Source organism: Suncus etruscus, chromosome 5, assembly GCF_024139225.1.
Source record: "Suncus etruscus isolate mSunEtr1 chromosome 5, mSunEtr1.pri.cur, whole genome shotgun sequence".
NCBI lineage: Eukaryota > Metazoa > Chordata > Mammalia > Eulipotyphla > Soricidae > Suncus > Suncus etruscus.
In genome coordinates, this window is record NC_064852.1 from 82,237,394 (window position 1) to 82,254,922 (window position 17,529).

Below are 17,529 nucleotides of genomic sequence, written 5' to 3' on the forward strand. Positions count from 1 at the left end.
AAGAAGCTATATAAGAATTACTTACTTGCTCTCGCTTTTTCTTACTGCGTTGAAAAAAGCTGAAGAAACCTTTATTTTCTTTCTCCTTCATAATGTCTAGATTTTGTGGTAGTTGGCAGGACTCTAAAAGAGAAGAAAATGCCTTCATTTTTACACAGATGGCTGTATGTTCTTTCCCAATATTTCCTTCTATTGTTTTCCATTAAAATCATTTAATGATAAAAGCACTGACTCTAGTCTACTTTGAGTAAAGCATTCTTCTAGGCACACCATGCCTTATTTAATAGTCAAAGCAATGAGAAAACAAAAGAAAAATTTCAGCTTCGGCATAAAAAAATTAAGCTTACAGAAATTAAGATCTATACTCAGGGCCAATAATCAGGAAATAGCAGAACTAGCTAGGATACAAATTCAATTTTTGTTGTCTCAGAGTCTATGTTCCCTACACAATTACCAAGATTTCAAAAACTAAACAGGATACTTTGAATTAAAAAATATATGTAGTTATTTACACAGTGTTACTTTAATTTATATTATACTTCTCAGAGTTTAACTATCATAATAAAATATTTGTTCTCTAATAAATGACTCATTACAATTACTTAGTATGTTGCTGTTTCACTTGTTTTTTTTAATCTACTGGCTTTCAGAGAGGAGACAAATTTTCACACACACACATACATGCATACATACATGCACACTCTGCCTCTGCCAAGGGCATTTGACACTGTGCAGGAACTGTTGGATAAGCAGAAATGCACAGAGATGCACAAATGGCATCTGCTAGATAGACACTGATGCAGCCAAGATGAGGCAAAACATAAGATGACCCCCAATTATAAAGAATTACGCAGCCCAAGTATCACTGGTGCCAACACTGAAAAAGCACATGTTAGACTGCAAGGAGAAATGTCAAAACTCAAGGCTGCATGAGTATTGTTCCATTTTCTAAAGACTACCCACTACTGTCAATCAAAAACGAGATCCAAAAATAACAAATCTTGTAGTGTGAGCCAGTTTTGCCTGAATTATCTCTAAATACCATTCCCCACTAAAAAGAACTGTGACTGCTTAAGAACGGTTACTTTTTGACATTATCAAGAGATGTACATGATAAAGTTTAACTATCTCCTCATACCATCAACAATTACTTTACTATTTTAAAAGAACTCCAGGGGTTGTAGAGATAGCTCTGTAAGCTAAACTCATGCTTTGCATGCAAGAGGCCTGGGTTCAACCCCAGCACCACATGCTCTCTGAGCCCCACTGGAAGTGACCCTAAAGTACCAGGTTGGCAGTAGCCTCAAATTACCACCACGTGTGATCCTAAAAAAAAAAAAAAAAAAAAAAAAAAAGAAAAGAAAATGGGGTTGAGGTGGGGGAAACACAAGATCCTGGGTCCAGGAATGTGGTGGTTTGATGATAGTGTGCCTACCTTTCATGAGTGAGGCCACAAGTTCAGTCACTAGCACTGTCCCAGATACTGTAATTTACCACTACCAATGTAATCCCCAGAACCATAAGTGCAAATCCCTTAACAGACAACTACTTGTATAAGCACTACAACCTAGTGTATGCAATCCCCAAAGCAACATAGCTGTCACATACCTGCTGAGTAAATCTCTGACACACTATAACCAAGTGTATACACTGCAACCAAGTATATAACAACTTGACATTGCAGCAACAAAAACAATCCCAAAGGGAAAGAATGTAATGGGTGCATTCATACATACAGTGACTCAGGACTGAATATGATAATCTAAACTGGCAAAAGTCAAGAAAAACCTAGACATCATAAGAATATTAAAAAACTGAAACAATATATACTTAAGTCCTTGCATTCATAATGAGATCACCCATCTCCCAATAAACAACTTACAATCACTTTTACATTTGTATAGTGCTTAGGAATCAGTCTATTATTTTAAAAGTTGACAAAGGAAGGAATCACATTTTCCTTGCATTTTATGACTAAATTCTACTTACATTAATAGATGACAAGCAAACTTAGTTTTTCAGAAACAACTAATAATTTAGGGATGTTTGCAATAGTTTGTTACCATTATTAATCTCTTAATTAGCTAAGATGTAGAAAACTATGGTAGATTGTTAAAATTAACATGGTATAGTACTCTGCTAATATAAATATAAATGTATAATGCATTTTTGAAATATTCTTGACAAAACTATATACCCAAATCTAATTAGTCTATATTCAATGATAAATTTACAGGAAATAGAGGGCATAGAAATATATTAAGTGTCATCACACAATGCCATTTAATTATGAACAAAAGTATGGATGTGGAAAACACTAAAAGATAAATGACATGATTTTTACAACAAAGACATTGAACATGTTATGGAGTAAAGGACTGAGGATGGTAAACTCTAAAAAATATATCTAGGCTGAGAGTGTAGCTCCGTAGCAAAATGCCTGCCTTGAATGTGAAGCCCTGTGTTTGATCCCCATTATCCTCTGCCACATGTAGCCCAATGGATCTAAGAAACATGTTTTTTGAAGTAAATCACAATGTAAAGTCATTAGCTAAAAACAATACTAACAAAACCATTTGTAATAAAAATATCAATAAAGATTTATTTACGCAAAAGGAGAAAATTTATAGTTTAAACATAATTAAATATTATGTAGTTTTCACTTAGGGATTATGGCAAACTTCTTACATAAAAGAAATGTTTAAAAATTGAATACATTAACCAAGAGGCCTGCAGAAGAGCACTGCCACTCGACTTCACTTCGGGAAATGCACTCTTTCTTTTCTTTTTGTTTTTTTTGGGGGGCCTCACCCGTTTGATGCTCAGGGGTTACTCCTGGCTAAGCGCTCAGAAATTGCACCTGGCTTGTGGGGACCATACGGGAGGCTGGGGGATCGAACCTCTAGTGCCACCTTGCCGGCCCCCATGCACTCTTTCTAACCAATGAACCCCACCACAACACGCAGAAAAAAAAATAACACTACAAGCGTGACAATGGGGAAACCGCAGGCAAACACCATGTACAGAGAATGAAGATGATAGCCTGATGAGCCAAAAACTTCCAAACATCTGATTCATCTCTCAGATAAGGAGTTTAGAACAAAAATAAAGAGGATGTTCATAGAACTCAAAGAAAGCAAAGATCGATCTGATCAGACAACAATGACAGAAATCAGAAACCTCCAAACTGAAATAACAGATCTGGAAAACACAGTAGCTCAACTGAAAAAGAGTGGATGGCCTCTCTAGCAGGGTAACAGCAGCTGAGGACAGAATCAGCATGCTGGAAGATGAGATTCAGAAAAATGAAACAGAGCAGAAGAAACTGAAAAAGACCCTTAAAACAAATGATCAAACAATGAAAAAAGTACTCAAGGAATATGAACAGATGAAAATAGAAGTCTTTGATAAACTCAACAGAAACAACATAAGAATCACTTGAGTCCTGGAGGCCAAGGTAGGAGATCCCCAGGAAGAATCAACCCTCAAAGACATCATCACAGAGATACTCCCAGAGTTAAAGAATGCATGCAATCAAATCCTGCATGTCCGAAGAGTACCAGCTAAAGGAGACATGAAGAAAAACACCCCAAGACACATCCTAGTTACCATAACAACTCCCACAGATAGAGATAGAATACTGAAAGCAGCAAGATCAAAAAGGGAAATTACATTCAAAGGAACATCCTTGACTTACAGCAGACATGTCACAAGAAACCCTCAAGGTCAGAAGACAGTGGTGGGATATTGTGACAAGACTGAATGAAATGGATGCCTCACTGAGAATACAGCACCCAGCCCAACTCATGTTCAGGTTTGAAGGAAGGATACATAGCTTCACGGATAAGCAACAGCTCAGAAACTTCATAGATGCAAAACCAGCCTTCAAGGAAAAACTGAATGGTCTACTTTAAGACAAGACAGACCAAAAGACACACCAAACTTATACGCAAAGATGACATTAAATCCTATGACAATCATCTCCCTCAATGTCAATGGACGAAATGCACCAATTAAAAGACACAGAGTGGCAAAATGGGTCAAAAATAATCCAACCTTCTGCTGCCTACAAGAAACACACCTGAATAGTCAGAACAAACATATACTCAAAATCAAAGGCTGGAAGAAAATCATCCAAGCAAGCAACACCCTTAAAAAAAACTGGGGTAGCCATATTAATGTCTGATGACACCAACTTTATACTCAGAAATGTTGTAAGGGACAAAGATGGACACTTTGTACTAATTAAGGGATATGTGCAACAGGAAGAAATCAGACTACTAAACATATATGAACCGAATGAGAGACTAGCAAATTATCTGATACAATTATTGACAAATCTGAAAGAAGACATCAATAATAACACAATAATTGTGGGAGAACTCAACATAGCCCCGTCAACACTTGATAGGTCAACCAGACTGAAACCCAACAAAAATATACTAGCCCTGAAAAGAGAAATGGAAGAAAGAGGACTAGTAGATATGTATAGGAAACTCCACCCCCCAAAACCTGGATACACATTCTTCTCCAATGTACATGGGTTATTCTCCAGGATAGACCACATGCTGGCATATAAAACATACCTCCATAAAATCAAGAGGATATAAATTTTGCAGGCTACCTTTGGTGATTATAAGACTCTGAAATGTGATGTGAACTAAAAGGGACACAGAAAAAAACCTTTAACAATTGGAAATTAAACAGCCTGCTATTGTGGGTCCAAGATGAAATCAAAGAGGAAATCAAAACTTTCCTGGAAACAAATGATAATGATGACACAAACTACCAGCATCTATGGGACACAGCAAAAGTGGTCATGAGAGGAAAATTTATAGCTTTGCAAGCACACATCAGGAAGGAAAAAGGGGCATATCTGAATAACTTAATGACCCAGCTCATAAAATTAGAAAATGACCAACAAAAGAAACAAAAAATAGGGAAACGAAAGGAAATATCAAAGCTGAAAGCAGAAATCAATGAAGTGGAAAACTCCCCCCCAAAAATCCAAAAGATCAATGAAAGGAGAAGTTGGTTTTTTGAAAAACAACAACAACAACAAAAACAAAAAAACCCCAAAAAAACCAAGATTGATAGGCCATTGGCAAAACTCACAAAGAAAGAGAGAAACCTGATAACCCATATTAGAAATGAAAAGGGGGAAATCACGATAGGTATTGCAGAGATCCAAAGGGTAATCAGAGACTAGTTTGAGAAACTTTATACTACTAAACATGAGAACCTAGAAGAAATGGATAAATTCTTGGACACTTATAACCTTTCATGGTTAGGTAAGGAGGATGTAGCATATCTAAACACCCCCATCACTATTGAGGAAATTGAAACTGTAATCAAATGTCTGCCTAAAAGGAAAAGCCCAGGCCCAGATAAATTTACTAATGAATTCTTTCAAACATTTCAAGAGGAACTACTACCAATCCTAGTCAGGCTCTTTCATGAAATTGAAAAAACGGGAACACTTCCAAACAGCTTTTATGAAGCCAACATCACCTTGATACCAAAACCAGACAGAGATGCTGCCAAAAAAAAAATTACAGACCAATATTTCTGATGAACGCAGATGCAAAGATCTTTAACAAAATCCTGGCAAATAGGATCCAATGCATCATGAAGATCTTTCACTATGATCAAGTAGGTCTCATCCCAGGAATACAAGGATGGTTTAACATCCATAAATGTATCAACATAATACAAAACATCAACAACAAGAAAAATAAAAATCACATGATCATATCAATAGATGCAGAGAAAGCATTTGATAAGGTCCAATACCCATTCTTGATAAAAAAAAAAAAAAAAGAAACTCTCAGCAAATGGGAATGAAAGGAACCTTTCTCAATCTAGCTGAAGTCATCTACCACAAGTCAATGGCAAATATTATCCTCAATAGAGAAAAATTAAAAGCCTTTCCTCTAAATTCTGGTACAAGACAAGGCTGTCCGCTCTCACCACTCCTCTTCAACATAGTACTGGAAGTTCTTGCTATAGCAATCAGGCAAGAAAAAGATATCAAGGGAACCCAGATAGAAAAGGAAGAAGTCAAGTTCTCACTGTTTGCAGATGACATGATACTCTACTTAGAAAACCCTAAGGACTCTACCAAAAAGCTTCTAGAAACAATAGATTCATATAGCAAGGTGCAGGCTACAAAATTAACACACAGAAATCAATGGCCTTTTTATACACCAATAATGATAGGGAATAGATGGACTTTAACAAGGCAATCCCATTCACATTAGTGCCACACAAACTCAAAGATCTTGAAGTCAACTTGACCAAAGACGTGAAGGACCTATACAAAGAAAACTATAAAACTCTGCTCCTAGAAATGAGAGGACACAGAAAATGGAAACACATACCCTGCTCATGGATTGGCAGGATTAACATCATTAAAATGGCAATACTTTCCAAAGCATTATACAGATTTAATGCAATCCCTCTAAAGATACCCATAACATTCTTCAAAGAAGTGGATCAGGCACTTTTGAAATTAGTTTGGAACAATAAACACCCTCAAATAGCTAAAGCACTCCTAGGGAAAAGGTATATGGGAGGCATTACTTTCCCTAACTTTAAACTTTACTACAAAGTAATAGTTATCAAAACAGCATGGTATTGGAATAAAGACAGACCCACAGATCAGTGGCATAGTCTTGAGTACTTGGAGAATGTTCCCCCGACATACAAGCACCTAATTTTTGACAAAGGAGCAAGAAATCCTAAGTGGAGCAGGGAAAACTTCTGCAACAAGTGGTTTTGGCAGAACTGGTTAGCCACTTGCAAAAAAGCAAACATAGACCCCCAGTTAACATCATGTACGAAGGTAAAATCCAAATGAATTAAAGACTTTGATATCAGACCTGATACCATGCAGGGGTCCTCAAACTTTTTAAACAGGGGGCCAGTTCACACTCCCTCAGACCATTGGGGGGTCTGACTATAGTAAAAACAAAACTTATGAACAAATTCTTATGCACACTGCATATATCTTATTTTGCAATGAAGAAACAAAACAGATACAAATACAATATGTGGCCCACGGGCCATAGTTTGAGGACCACTGCAAGGTATATAGAACAACATGTAGGTAAAACACTCCATGACTTTGAGACTAAAGGCATCTTCTAGGAGGAAACTGCACTTTCCAAACAAATGGAAGCAGAGATAAACAGAGGGGAATACATTAAGCTGAGAAGCTTCTGCATCTCAAAAGAAACAGTGCCCAGGATATAAGAGCCACCCACTGAGTGGGAGAAACTATTCACCCAATACCCATCAGATAAGAGGCTAATATCCAAAATATACAAGGCACTGACAGAACTTCAAGGAAAAGAAGATCTAATCCCATCAAAAAATGGGGAGAAGAAATGGACACACATTTTGATAAAAAAAGAAATACAAATGGCCAAAAGACACATAAAAAATGCTCCACATCACTAATTAACAAGGAGATGCAAATCAAAACAACTATGAGATACCATCTCACACCACAGAGATTGGCACACATCACAAAGAATGAGAACAAGCAGTGCTGGCGGGGATGTGGAGAGAAAGGAACTCTTATCCACTGCTGGTGGGAATGCCGTCTAGTCCAAACTTTATGGAAAGTGATATGGAGATTCCTCCAAAAATTAGAAATTGAGCTCCCATTCAACCCAGCTATACCACTCCTAGGGATATACCCTAGGAACACAAGAATACAATACAAAAATCCCTTTCTCACACCTATATTTACTGCAGCACTATTCACAATAGCCAAGACTCTGGAAATAACCAAGATGCCCTTCAACAGATGAATGGCTAAAGAGACTGTGGTACATATACACAATGGTATATTATGCAGCCATCATGAGAGATGAAGTCATGACATTTTTCTATACATGGATGTACATGGAATCTATCATGCTGAGTGAAATAAGTCAGAGAGAGAGAGAGAGAGAGAGATATGCAGAATGGTCTCACTCATCTATGGGTTTTAAGAAAAATAAAAGACATTTTTGTAACAATCCTCAGAGACAAAGAGAGGAGGGCTGGAACTTCCAGCTCACTTCATGAAGCTCACCACTAAGAGTGTGAGTACAGTTAAATAACTACACTGAGAACTATCATAACCATGTGAATGAATGAGGGAACTGGAAAGTCTGTCTAAAGTACAGGTGGGGTGGGGTGGGATGGAGGGAGATTGGAGACATTGGTTATGGGAATGTTGCACTGGTGAAGGGGGGTGTTATTTTCATGACTGAAACCTAATCATGGCGCCTGGGTTGCCTAGGGCCGCAACGGGACCACCTCAACCTCTCTCCATGGACATCGCAGGCTTTTTGACGCCACAAGCTATGGTGCTCTGCAGACTTGGTCCATGGAGTTATTTTTGATAAAGAAATACCAATCACCATGTAATCTTCTAGCTTAATCAACCTCTAAGTCTATTCATAAAACCTTAGACTAGGGGTCATAGCAAGTTAAGAGTTAATATCAACCAGAACTGAAACTTAATTAAAAAGCAATACTTTGGTCTCCTGTTTTCAGAACAGAGGACATAACTCCTTATGAAATTTAGTATCTTTTGACAAGCTATGAACAGGATATTCAAAGTGGTAGTCATAGCCTTTAAACTGACTTAATAAGTTCTGACACAGTGAAAGGAGGTTTCTCAATTATTCTAAATATTTTATCTGGTTATATTTACAATGTTTAAGAACCATTTCAGATACAATTTTTATGTAAGAGAGGGATATTAGAAATCAGTACATTTCTTTTTTAATATAAAGCCAGCAAAAACATGGGATTTGATTTGGGTTATAGATAGAATGGCAAAGTTAGGAGCAAAAGCCATCAATAATTGACAGGTATGTGCTGCCCCTCTTTTAGGAGGAGCCTATAGAGCAATAAAATTGACATCAGATTACTAGTAAAAAGGAGCAAAATTTATTACATATGTATCAAAAATCTAAATGAATATAAATTCTAATATAACCGAGGTAAAACAAAGGCATTCATGTTGAACTGAAGTATGGGATAGATCTGCAGCTCCAAGAAGAGAAAAGGGGACTGCAAGGCAAAAGGAGCAGATGTTCTATAGTTGCAAATTTTCTCTGCCATATGGGCATATTTTTCCAGTAGAAAGTTTATTTCTAGAAATAATACTGCATCTGAATAATGGCATTAAAAAAATCTTCTGGGTAATTAAAGTAACCTAGTTAAATTACTGTTGAGCCCACTGAGTCCCAAGTAAACTTAGATCATAATAATCTACATATCTATGCTGGAGAAAAAGTACAATGGGTAAAGCATTTGCTTGACATGCAGCCACATTGCATATGTTTCCCTGAGCAACATCATGGTGAACACAAAGTAAGCCCTGAGTACTGTTAGGTGTGGTTCCAAAACATCATCATCATCATCATCATTCATCAGCACCACCACTATTATCATGATCATCTTCATCAAAACTCAGGCCAAAATTAAATATCTGTGGAAGACCTCTTTTGTATATATTGAGGAAGTCTATCATTCATCACTTTTTTTAGTCTTTTTATTACTATGTGACATATAGACCATATAAACACCTCCATCAGATTGTCAATTAAGTTTAGTAACAAATGTAGATGCAGAATTAAATGTCTGTCCTCAAGAACTAAAACTGGAATGCAAGATCCCCTAAGCACAGTAAGGAGTGACCCTTAAATACAGAGCAAAAAGTAGTCATTGAGTATGGTTGGATATAGCCATAATAAATAAATCATAAATATATAAACTTTAAGATCATAATAAGAATTTTCAACTATTTTGTTACTCTTTGTGCTAACCACCAATAATAACCATACAATCACTTATGTAGGTTTAATTATTCAAATTGAGAGGTATATTATACAATAAAATTGAGAGTATTCAAGAAATATTACAGTAAAACAATTTGCATAGTATAATATGTTTTTATGATATGGCAAATATTATCAGTAATATTAACTGAGCCTATCATTTTAACAGCAAGAAACAACTTTCAGATTTTATTATTATTGACTATTTTTAATAAAGTCATCCAATACAAAAATAAAACATTCCCATTTTAAGTTTCTATAATAAGAAAAAGGATGAAAACAGTCACCATATGCTCTATCACCCTACTATTTTAGTAGTAGAGGTAGCTACTACTAACATTTTTATATTAAATATTCTGTAATTGCTTGTGCATACAACTAAAGCACATTCCAGTACTTTAATTTCTCAGTTTAGCATAGGTTTTTTTCTGTTATTAAGAATATATCCACAAATAATTTCATGACTAAAACATTTTCTATAATAAAATTTACCTAATTATTCTAAATATTTTCTATAGAAATTAACTGATATTACTACAAAATACCACCAAACTATCATACTTGACTACCAATAAAAATCATAGCAATGGGTCCGGGAGAGATAGCACAGTGGTGTTTGCCTTGCAAGCAGCCAATCCAGGACCAAAGGTGGTTGGTTCGAATCCCGGTGTCCCATATGGTCCCCCGTGCCTGCCAGGAGCTATTTCTGAGCAGACAGCCAGGAGTAACCCCTGAGCACCACTGGGTGTGGCCCAAAAACCAAAAAACAAAAAACAAAAAAAAAATCATAGCAATATTATTTTATTATCTCAATCAGAAATGTTTATGCAATTTAAAAATGATGTTTCTAATATATATTAAAGTGAAATAATTATACTATATTAAGAAATGAAGAGGAAACTTTATAAATTATTTTAGAAAATAAAATACAACAAATTTTTATTTAAAATATCTAAAAGAATATATTCATTAGTCATGTTAAGAAAACAAGTAAACTGAGGCTTACTTTCAATTTACTCAAATAATAGAGATTTCATAATGCACTTTGTTTCTACTGATTTCTATTTCTTACCTTGTAAGGATGATTTATTGAAGTCAGTAACAGAAGTGGCTACAGAAGGAGGGGGTAAAAGAGCGTAAATTGACTATAAAAGATAATGTCTCTTCAAATAAAATATCACTGAGTTGAAATAGTAAACTATAGAATATAAAATTACAATCCCAGTATTAAATTTGATGTTATCTATGCAAAAATGTATATTGCCTTCTAATTAAACTTGATTTCTCCTAGTGAAATGATTCATATTGAATAAATAAACTTGCATGTATCTATTAGACATCATACAGTAGTACATAGAATACTCAAATTTTGAATTTTAAACAGAAAATTATTTCCATTAATACTGCAAGCTATTTCTATTTTAAAAATTGGGGAACTTAACTCATTTTTGAGAGTTAATTTGGGGTATTGGATTAGGAAAGTTTCCCAAGAAACTTCAAACTCAAATTATAATTAAACAGCCAAAGTCATGGGATGAAATCAGAAATTTATATTGATTGGACAATGAATTAACTCTCAAAGCCACAAATAAATTCGATTCTACCAAAATAATCATTAGTACCAGAAAAGTATAAAATCACCACCCAATGACATGTATTGTCTTTCATTAATAAAAATCAATTAACTTGTAATTATGAATTTTGAAGCTTTATACACACAGTATATACAAAGATATATAGATGAACATCCTTCTTCTTTATAAAATAAAAAAAGATCTTACCTCTGCTGACATCCATGGCATATAATTCTCGTAGTCCCAGTTCATTTAGAGATTTTGTCAAATCAAGGGGGTCCTGTGATTGATAATCCTTTAACAGCAGTGTATGTAATGGATCAAATTCACATTTGCTACAAATAGTAGGTGCAAGTTCTTGAAGTGATGCATGAGGGCTAACTCTCACTATTGTCTTCTGTGTTTTCTTAAAATTGATTACTACCCTCACAGTTTTCTGAAACAGATCAAAGCCATAGTTATATAATTATTTGCTGAAAATGTTTCCATAACAATGCCTAAAATCATTAAAATTATCTATATATGTTTAAAAATAAACAACATATTTCTCTCAGGGCAATTAATATACTTTCTAAGTTAAAAGCAGATTTTAGAAAGTTTGTTACCTAAAAACTAACTTAAATTCACAACTCTTGTCAATAGTTGCATCTCAAATTGCTTTAACGTCAAAAAGGAAATATAAGTGCTTTATTTATTTCTTTATTTATATTTTGGGGGCCACATTCAGCAATGTTCAAGATTTATACCATCTCTCTCAGATGGTGCAGAGGTCAAACCCAAGCCACCACATGCAAGGTAAATGCTCTACACATTACCCAATGTACTATCACTGACTCCTAAAACATAAAAGCTTTATATATAGTATGATTGGTGCTTTTATTTTTTCTTAGAATATTTATGAACATAATCAAACATAAAATCAGAGACATACATTTTTCCCTACCCTTTAATTGAGGAATATTTGTCTCTTTAACACACTTAAATTGCCTCGTAAAGTTTTGGGAAGCTAGAGAAATAGTATAGCTGGAAGACATTTGCCTTGCATATGACCAACTTGGATTTGATCCCTGATATTTTCTATGGTCTCCTGATCTCTGTCAGGAGTAAACCCCGGGCATTTTTGGACTGGAGAGCCTGGCATTCCTTACAGTCCTCTGTGCCTGCCAGGAATGATCTCTGTGCACAACAACAAAAACAAAAAAAAAGAAAAGAAAACAAACATGAAAAAGGATAAAAGTTTGTGCTTCTGGAGCTGGAGCAATGGCGCAGCGGGAGGACATTTGCCTTGCATATGGCTGACCCAAGACAGACCTGGGCTCAATCCCCAGCATCCCATATGGTCCCCCAAGCCTGGAGCAATTCCTGAGCACATAGCCAGGAATAACTTCTGAGCATCACAAAGTGTGGGCCCTCGCCCCAAAAATGTTTGTGCTTCTATTTGAACATATCAATATAAAGTACTTACTGTGATTTTGGCATGTAGTATATATTAATATACCATGAAACTACCATTATTACTATTTTGTTATTCTTATTATTATGACTATTTTGGTGAGTAAAGGATAATAAATACTCTTTATTTAGATATCTACACTACTAACAGAGTTATTAAAATGTTTAGTATTTCTGACTTGGTTACTTAAAAGTATATGAGAAGCTGTTAATCATAATTTAATTTTAATGTAATTAATTAAATCATAAAATTAGAATCATCTGATTATATAAGTGAAATATACATTCACATGTTCTCAAAATTTAACCTCTAAAATCTAAAGCAATAGTAAACCCCAATATTAATTCATAACACCTGGATCTTAAAGAAGTCAAATTTAAAACCAACAATACTAGAGAAATTAATTTTCATTTTATTTAAAATAACTTATAGAAAATAAATCAAAAATCAATTTAATATTTTAGCCACAAGACATCAAAATTAATAGTGAAATTCTTACTTCTGGTATGATAGGTATAGGCTTTTTTTTATCCAAAAGTTTTGGCTTTAAAATTACTTTCTCCACCTCCAACATTCCTATTGGTGTGTTTGGTTTAAATTTAATGGTGCTATTTTCAGCTGACAAAAGATCAATTGTGTAACTTGATGGATTTAAGTGATACTGTGCACAGAGGAATATTAACAAGTCCATCATAGGTTTACTGTAAAATAAGAATAAAATACATTATAAAGATTAATATAAGCAATTTCAAAGCAGTTTTCTCAAGGCACAATTGTCTTTAATGGATTAATAACGGGACATTGAGGCCATATGCCAGGGTTAATTCCTGAGTGCAGAATCTAAGGTAACTACTGAGGAACACCAAGTATGACCCGAAAACAAAGACAAACAAACAAAAAAATTATAAGGCTATTAAATAGCAATTTGTGACAGTAGCTTAAAAATCTAACTACACAATATTTCAGTCTAGAAGAACTGAATGGGAATGTGGGAAAAGTGGGGTGTTCTGTTTATGACTGAAACCCAAGTACAATCATGCTTGTAATCATGGTGCTTAAGTAAAGATTAAAAAGTGTAAAAAAAAAGAAATTAAGATAATAAGCAAAATTAGAAAATGATTCTAGTATAGATTAAAAGTCTTCTATATTATATTTGTCAATTACTTCATACTATAAATTTTAAGAGAATTTTGAATGAGTTTTTATTCAAAGTGTTGCAAGAAGTAAGGACTTTTCTTACACAGTAGTAATCATTACATTTAGAAGATATTTCTTTACAATATTTTAAGGATACAGGTATTTTTTTCTTTGTTTTGATTTTGGGGCCACAAAGCATTGTACTATGGCTCTGGCCACAATACTGGAAGCTTTGAGTCTATGAATTGGGTTTTCCAATTCCAATTCCAAATGAATAAGAACAAACTCCATTCTTATATATATATATGTATATATATACATATATATACATATATATATATATATATATATATATATATATATATATATATATATATATATATATATAAAGCACTAAAGCATTTTCGGGGCCAGAGTGATAGCACAGTGGTAGGGTGTTTGCCTTGCATGCAGCCTATCTAGGACGGACCTTGGCTGGAAGTCCCAGGTCCTATATGGTCCCCCAAGCCAGCAGTGATTTCTGAGCAAATAGCCAGGAGTAACCCCTGAGGGTCAAAGGGTGTGACCCAAAAAGCAAAAAAAAAAAAAAAAAAGCACTGTGTATATACATGAGGATGCTAAAACATTCGTAAAGCATATAAAACAGACTGCTAAATTTTTCAAACAATATATAGTATTTTTAGACCCAAAAAGCAAAAAAAAAAAAGCACTGTGTATATACATGAGGATGCTAAAACATTCGTAAAGCATATAAAACAGACTGCTAAATTTTTCAAACAATATATAGTATTTTTTAGACATTGTATACAAAGGACAAATGATTGGTGTACCTGCTCTCTCATCAGTCTAACACTGTACTAGATAGCTAGGCTAAGTAAACAAATCATAACCAACAGGTCAAAGTGAACCTGCTTTAAAAAATATCATATAAAAAAATAAAATAAAATAAAATAAAATAAAAAATATATCATATGTTACATATGAATTTTTTTAAGAAAACATTTATTCTCATTTGATGGCATAATATCAAGTACTGTTTTTATGCTACAATGGCAAATTTGATTTCTAACTGAAAGTCTCTGACACACAAAGTCTAATATTCTAACTATTCAGTCTTAGACAGGGAAGGTTATGGACTCTTATGCTAGATAAACAAAAGGTGTTACCTTGCAAATTTCTGTTTTCTTTTAGTAGAGAGGTTGGGCCACACCTATCACTGCTCTGGGACTATTTGAAGCACTGTGCTCAGGGGTTGTTCTGGCTGTGCTCAGTAGATCTCATGGTATTTGGGATGAAACCTTGGTCTCCTTCTTGAAAACCATGCTTTGACGTTAAACTGCTTTCCTAATCTACCTAAAGTTATTTCAAATGGTGATTAAAAGTCCAAATATGAATGATAACACTGAACCTAATTCTATAAGAAATTATACACACAAATTGTGATTCAGACATGTCCCAGTTTTTTGCTTCCCTTTTCATAGATTCTACTTTTAACAGAGTTGTATTTTCATTACTATTAACAAACAAAGTGATCTGAGGCTTTCTTAGATTTCAGTCCAGAGGAAAAGCATGCTAATAAAGATTTTGTATTATGTCATTTCCTCATGTCTGGTGATCTTAATCTACTAATTCATATTCATATCTAATATTTAAAATGCTGAGAAATCTCTTAGGCATATTCAAAAAGGTGAAAATGGATTCTACCATAACTAGAAGTTAATTCAAAATAGATCAGAAACTTCAATATTAGACCAGAATTCACAAAATATATCAAGGGAAATGTTGGGGTCTAGAACTCCATGATACCAACTTCAGAGGGATTTTCTAATAATTTCATTTTATTGACAAAGAAAATAAAAGCAAAATAAAGCAATCAAATTAAATTACATTAAGCTAAAAGTTTCTGCACTGTGTAATCTATGGCAGCTAAAATCAATGTAGATCTAGACCAAGGGTGGCTCAGTGGTAGAACATTTGCTTTGCATACGTAAGGTTCCAAGTGCAGTTCTCAGCAGGCAGTGGCAATAAAAATTGTTCAATATGATAGTATTAGAAAACATCCAAATATTTCCTAGTAAATGGAGAAAGTACTCACTATTCATCTGACAAAAACTCATATTGAAAATATATAAAGTATTCAAAGAACTTACACACACATACTTTCTCTCTCTCATGCTGGGAAGAAGGGCTGAACAAACATTTCCTCAAACAAAACATATGGATGGCCAACAGAAATATGAAAAAAGGTCATTCATCACTGCTTATTAGGGAAATGCATATCTGATTGACAAAGAAATATCACCTTGAACTTTCTGTCACACTGGAAACTAGTTGTGGCAAGAAAATAGTGAATAAGATACTCTTATTGTATGTTGCTAGGACTGTCATCTAACTTAGCTCTAGGCTGAGCAGTGTGGAGATTTTTGAAAATATTAAAATTAGAACTACCATATGATCCAGTGAGCTTACTCCACAAAAGCATTAATTCAAAAAATACATACATATACCTCTGTTCACTGCAATGCAATTTACAACAGTCAGGATCTAGAATCAACCCAAATGTCCATTGAAGATGAGTGGACAAAAGAAAAAATACACACACACATACACACACACACAATAAAAAACTATTTCAATATAAGTAAAGAAAAAAAAAACTACCTCTTGCTACAACTTGTATAGAACTTGCATAAAACTCTAATGTTCAGTGAAATTAAGTCAGAGAAAGGAAAAATGTTAAAGAATCTTACTAATTTCTGATATATAAAGAAACAAAGAGAGGATATGGCAAGTGAAATCAAACCCTTGTCTTCTGGTACCAAAAGTTTAAACACTAACACTAACATAAAAACTAAAAAAAAATAGATAGGAGATGGAAGTGGTTTTATATTAGTGTATATTAGATATACATTAGATTACATATATTTTAGATATATTTCATAAAGAGTTGATAGAATTAAAATTACAAGGGTAGACTGGGGTAAAAGAACAACATAAGATACAGAAATAGAAATTGGTCAAAGGAAATAGTTATGATTTCAAGGTCACTACAAAGTAGCAGGGTTGCACAAAACTGCAGAAAACCTGAAGTCCTATTTAAATTGTGTGTAGTTAGAGATGGGTTAATCCCATGGGTTAATGGGTTAATCCCATTAAGTGTCAACAAATAAACTCTAGAGTTCATACCACAGAGCTGGTGTTACCAGTGGTGGGGGCAGAAAGGGGTGAGAGACTGAATCAGTAGAAATATTTTTAATGGATGTTTGGAGAGAAAATATACTTTGGTGATGCTCATAGTTTGATAACAAACTTTGGAAAGCTGTAAAATTAAATTCCTATAATATATACAGTCCTGTAAACTACTATTACCAAAATTGAATATAAACAAGATCTAGAGTTGGTAGTCAGAGTATCTTTGTGACACTACAGTCACAAAAAAGGGAAAAAATAGTCACATGATATGATTACAAACTTTACCCCAGTGGACCCCTCCCCTCCAAGTCACAAAGGTCCTGGTAGCTTA

At 34.3% G+C, this 17,529-nt stretch overlaps 1 protein-coding gene across 3 annotated transcripts in view; it reads right to left on the reverse strand.

Moving 5' to 3' along the window:
* Positions 1-17,529, reverse strand: part of COBLL1 (cordon-bleu WH2 repeat protein like 1) — a 181,015-nt gene that overhangs the window by 50,310 nt on the left and 113,176 nt on the right. For all 3 annotated transcript variants that reach the window (XM_049773782.1, XM_049773781.1, XM_049773780.1), the window contains exons 4-7: positions 13,369-13,570; positions 11,624-11,852; positions 10,915-10,953; positions 26-123 (exon numbers count right to left, since the gene is read on the reverse strand). In XM_049773782.1, coding sequence (XP_049629739.1) covers positions 26-123; positions 10,915-10,953; positions 11,624-11,852; positions 13,369-13,570 — 568 coding nt within the window. The remainder of the gene's footprint in view (positions 1-25; positions 124-10,914; positions 10,954-11,623; positions 11,853-13,368; positions 13,571-17,529) is intronic.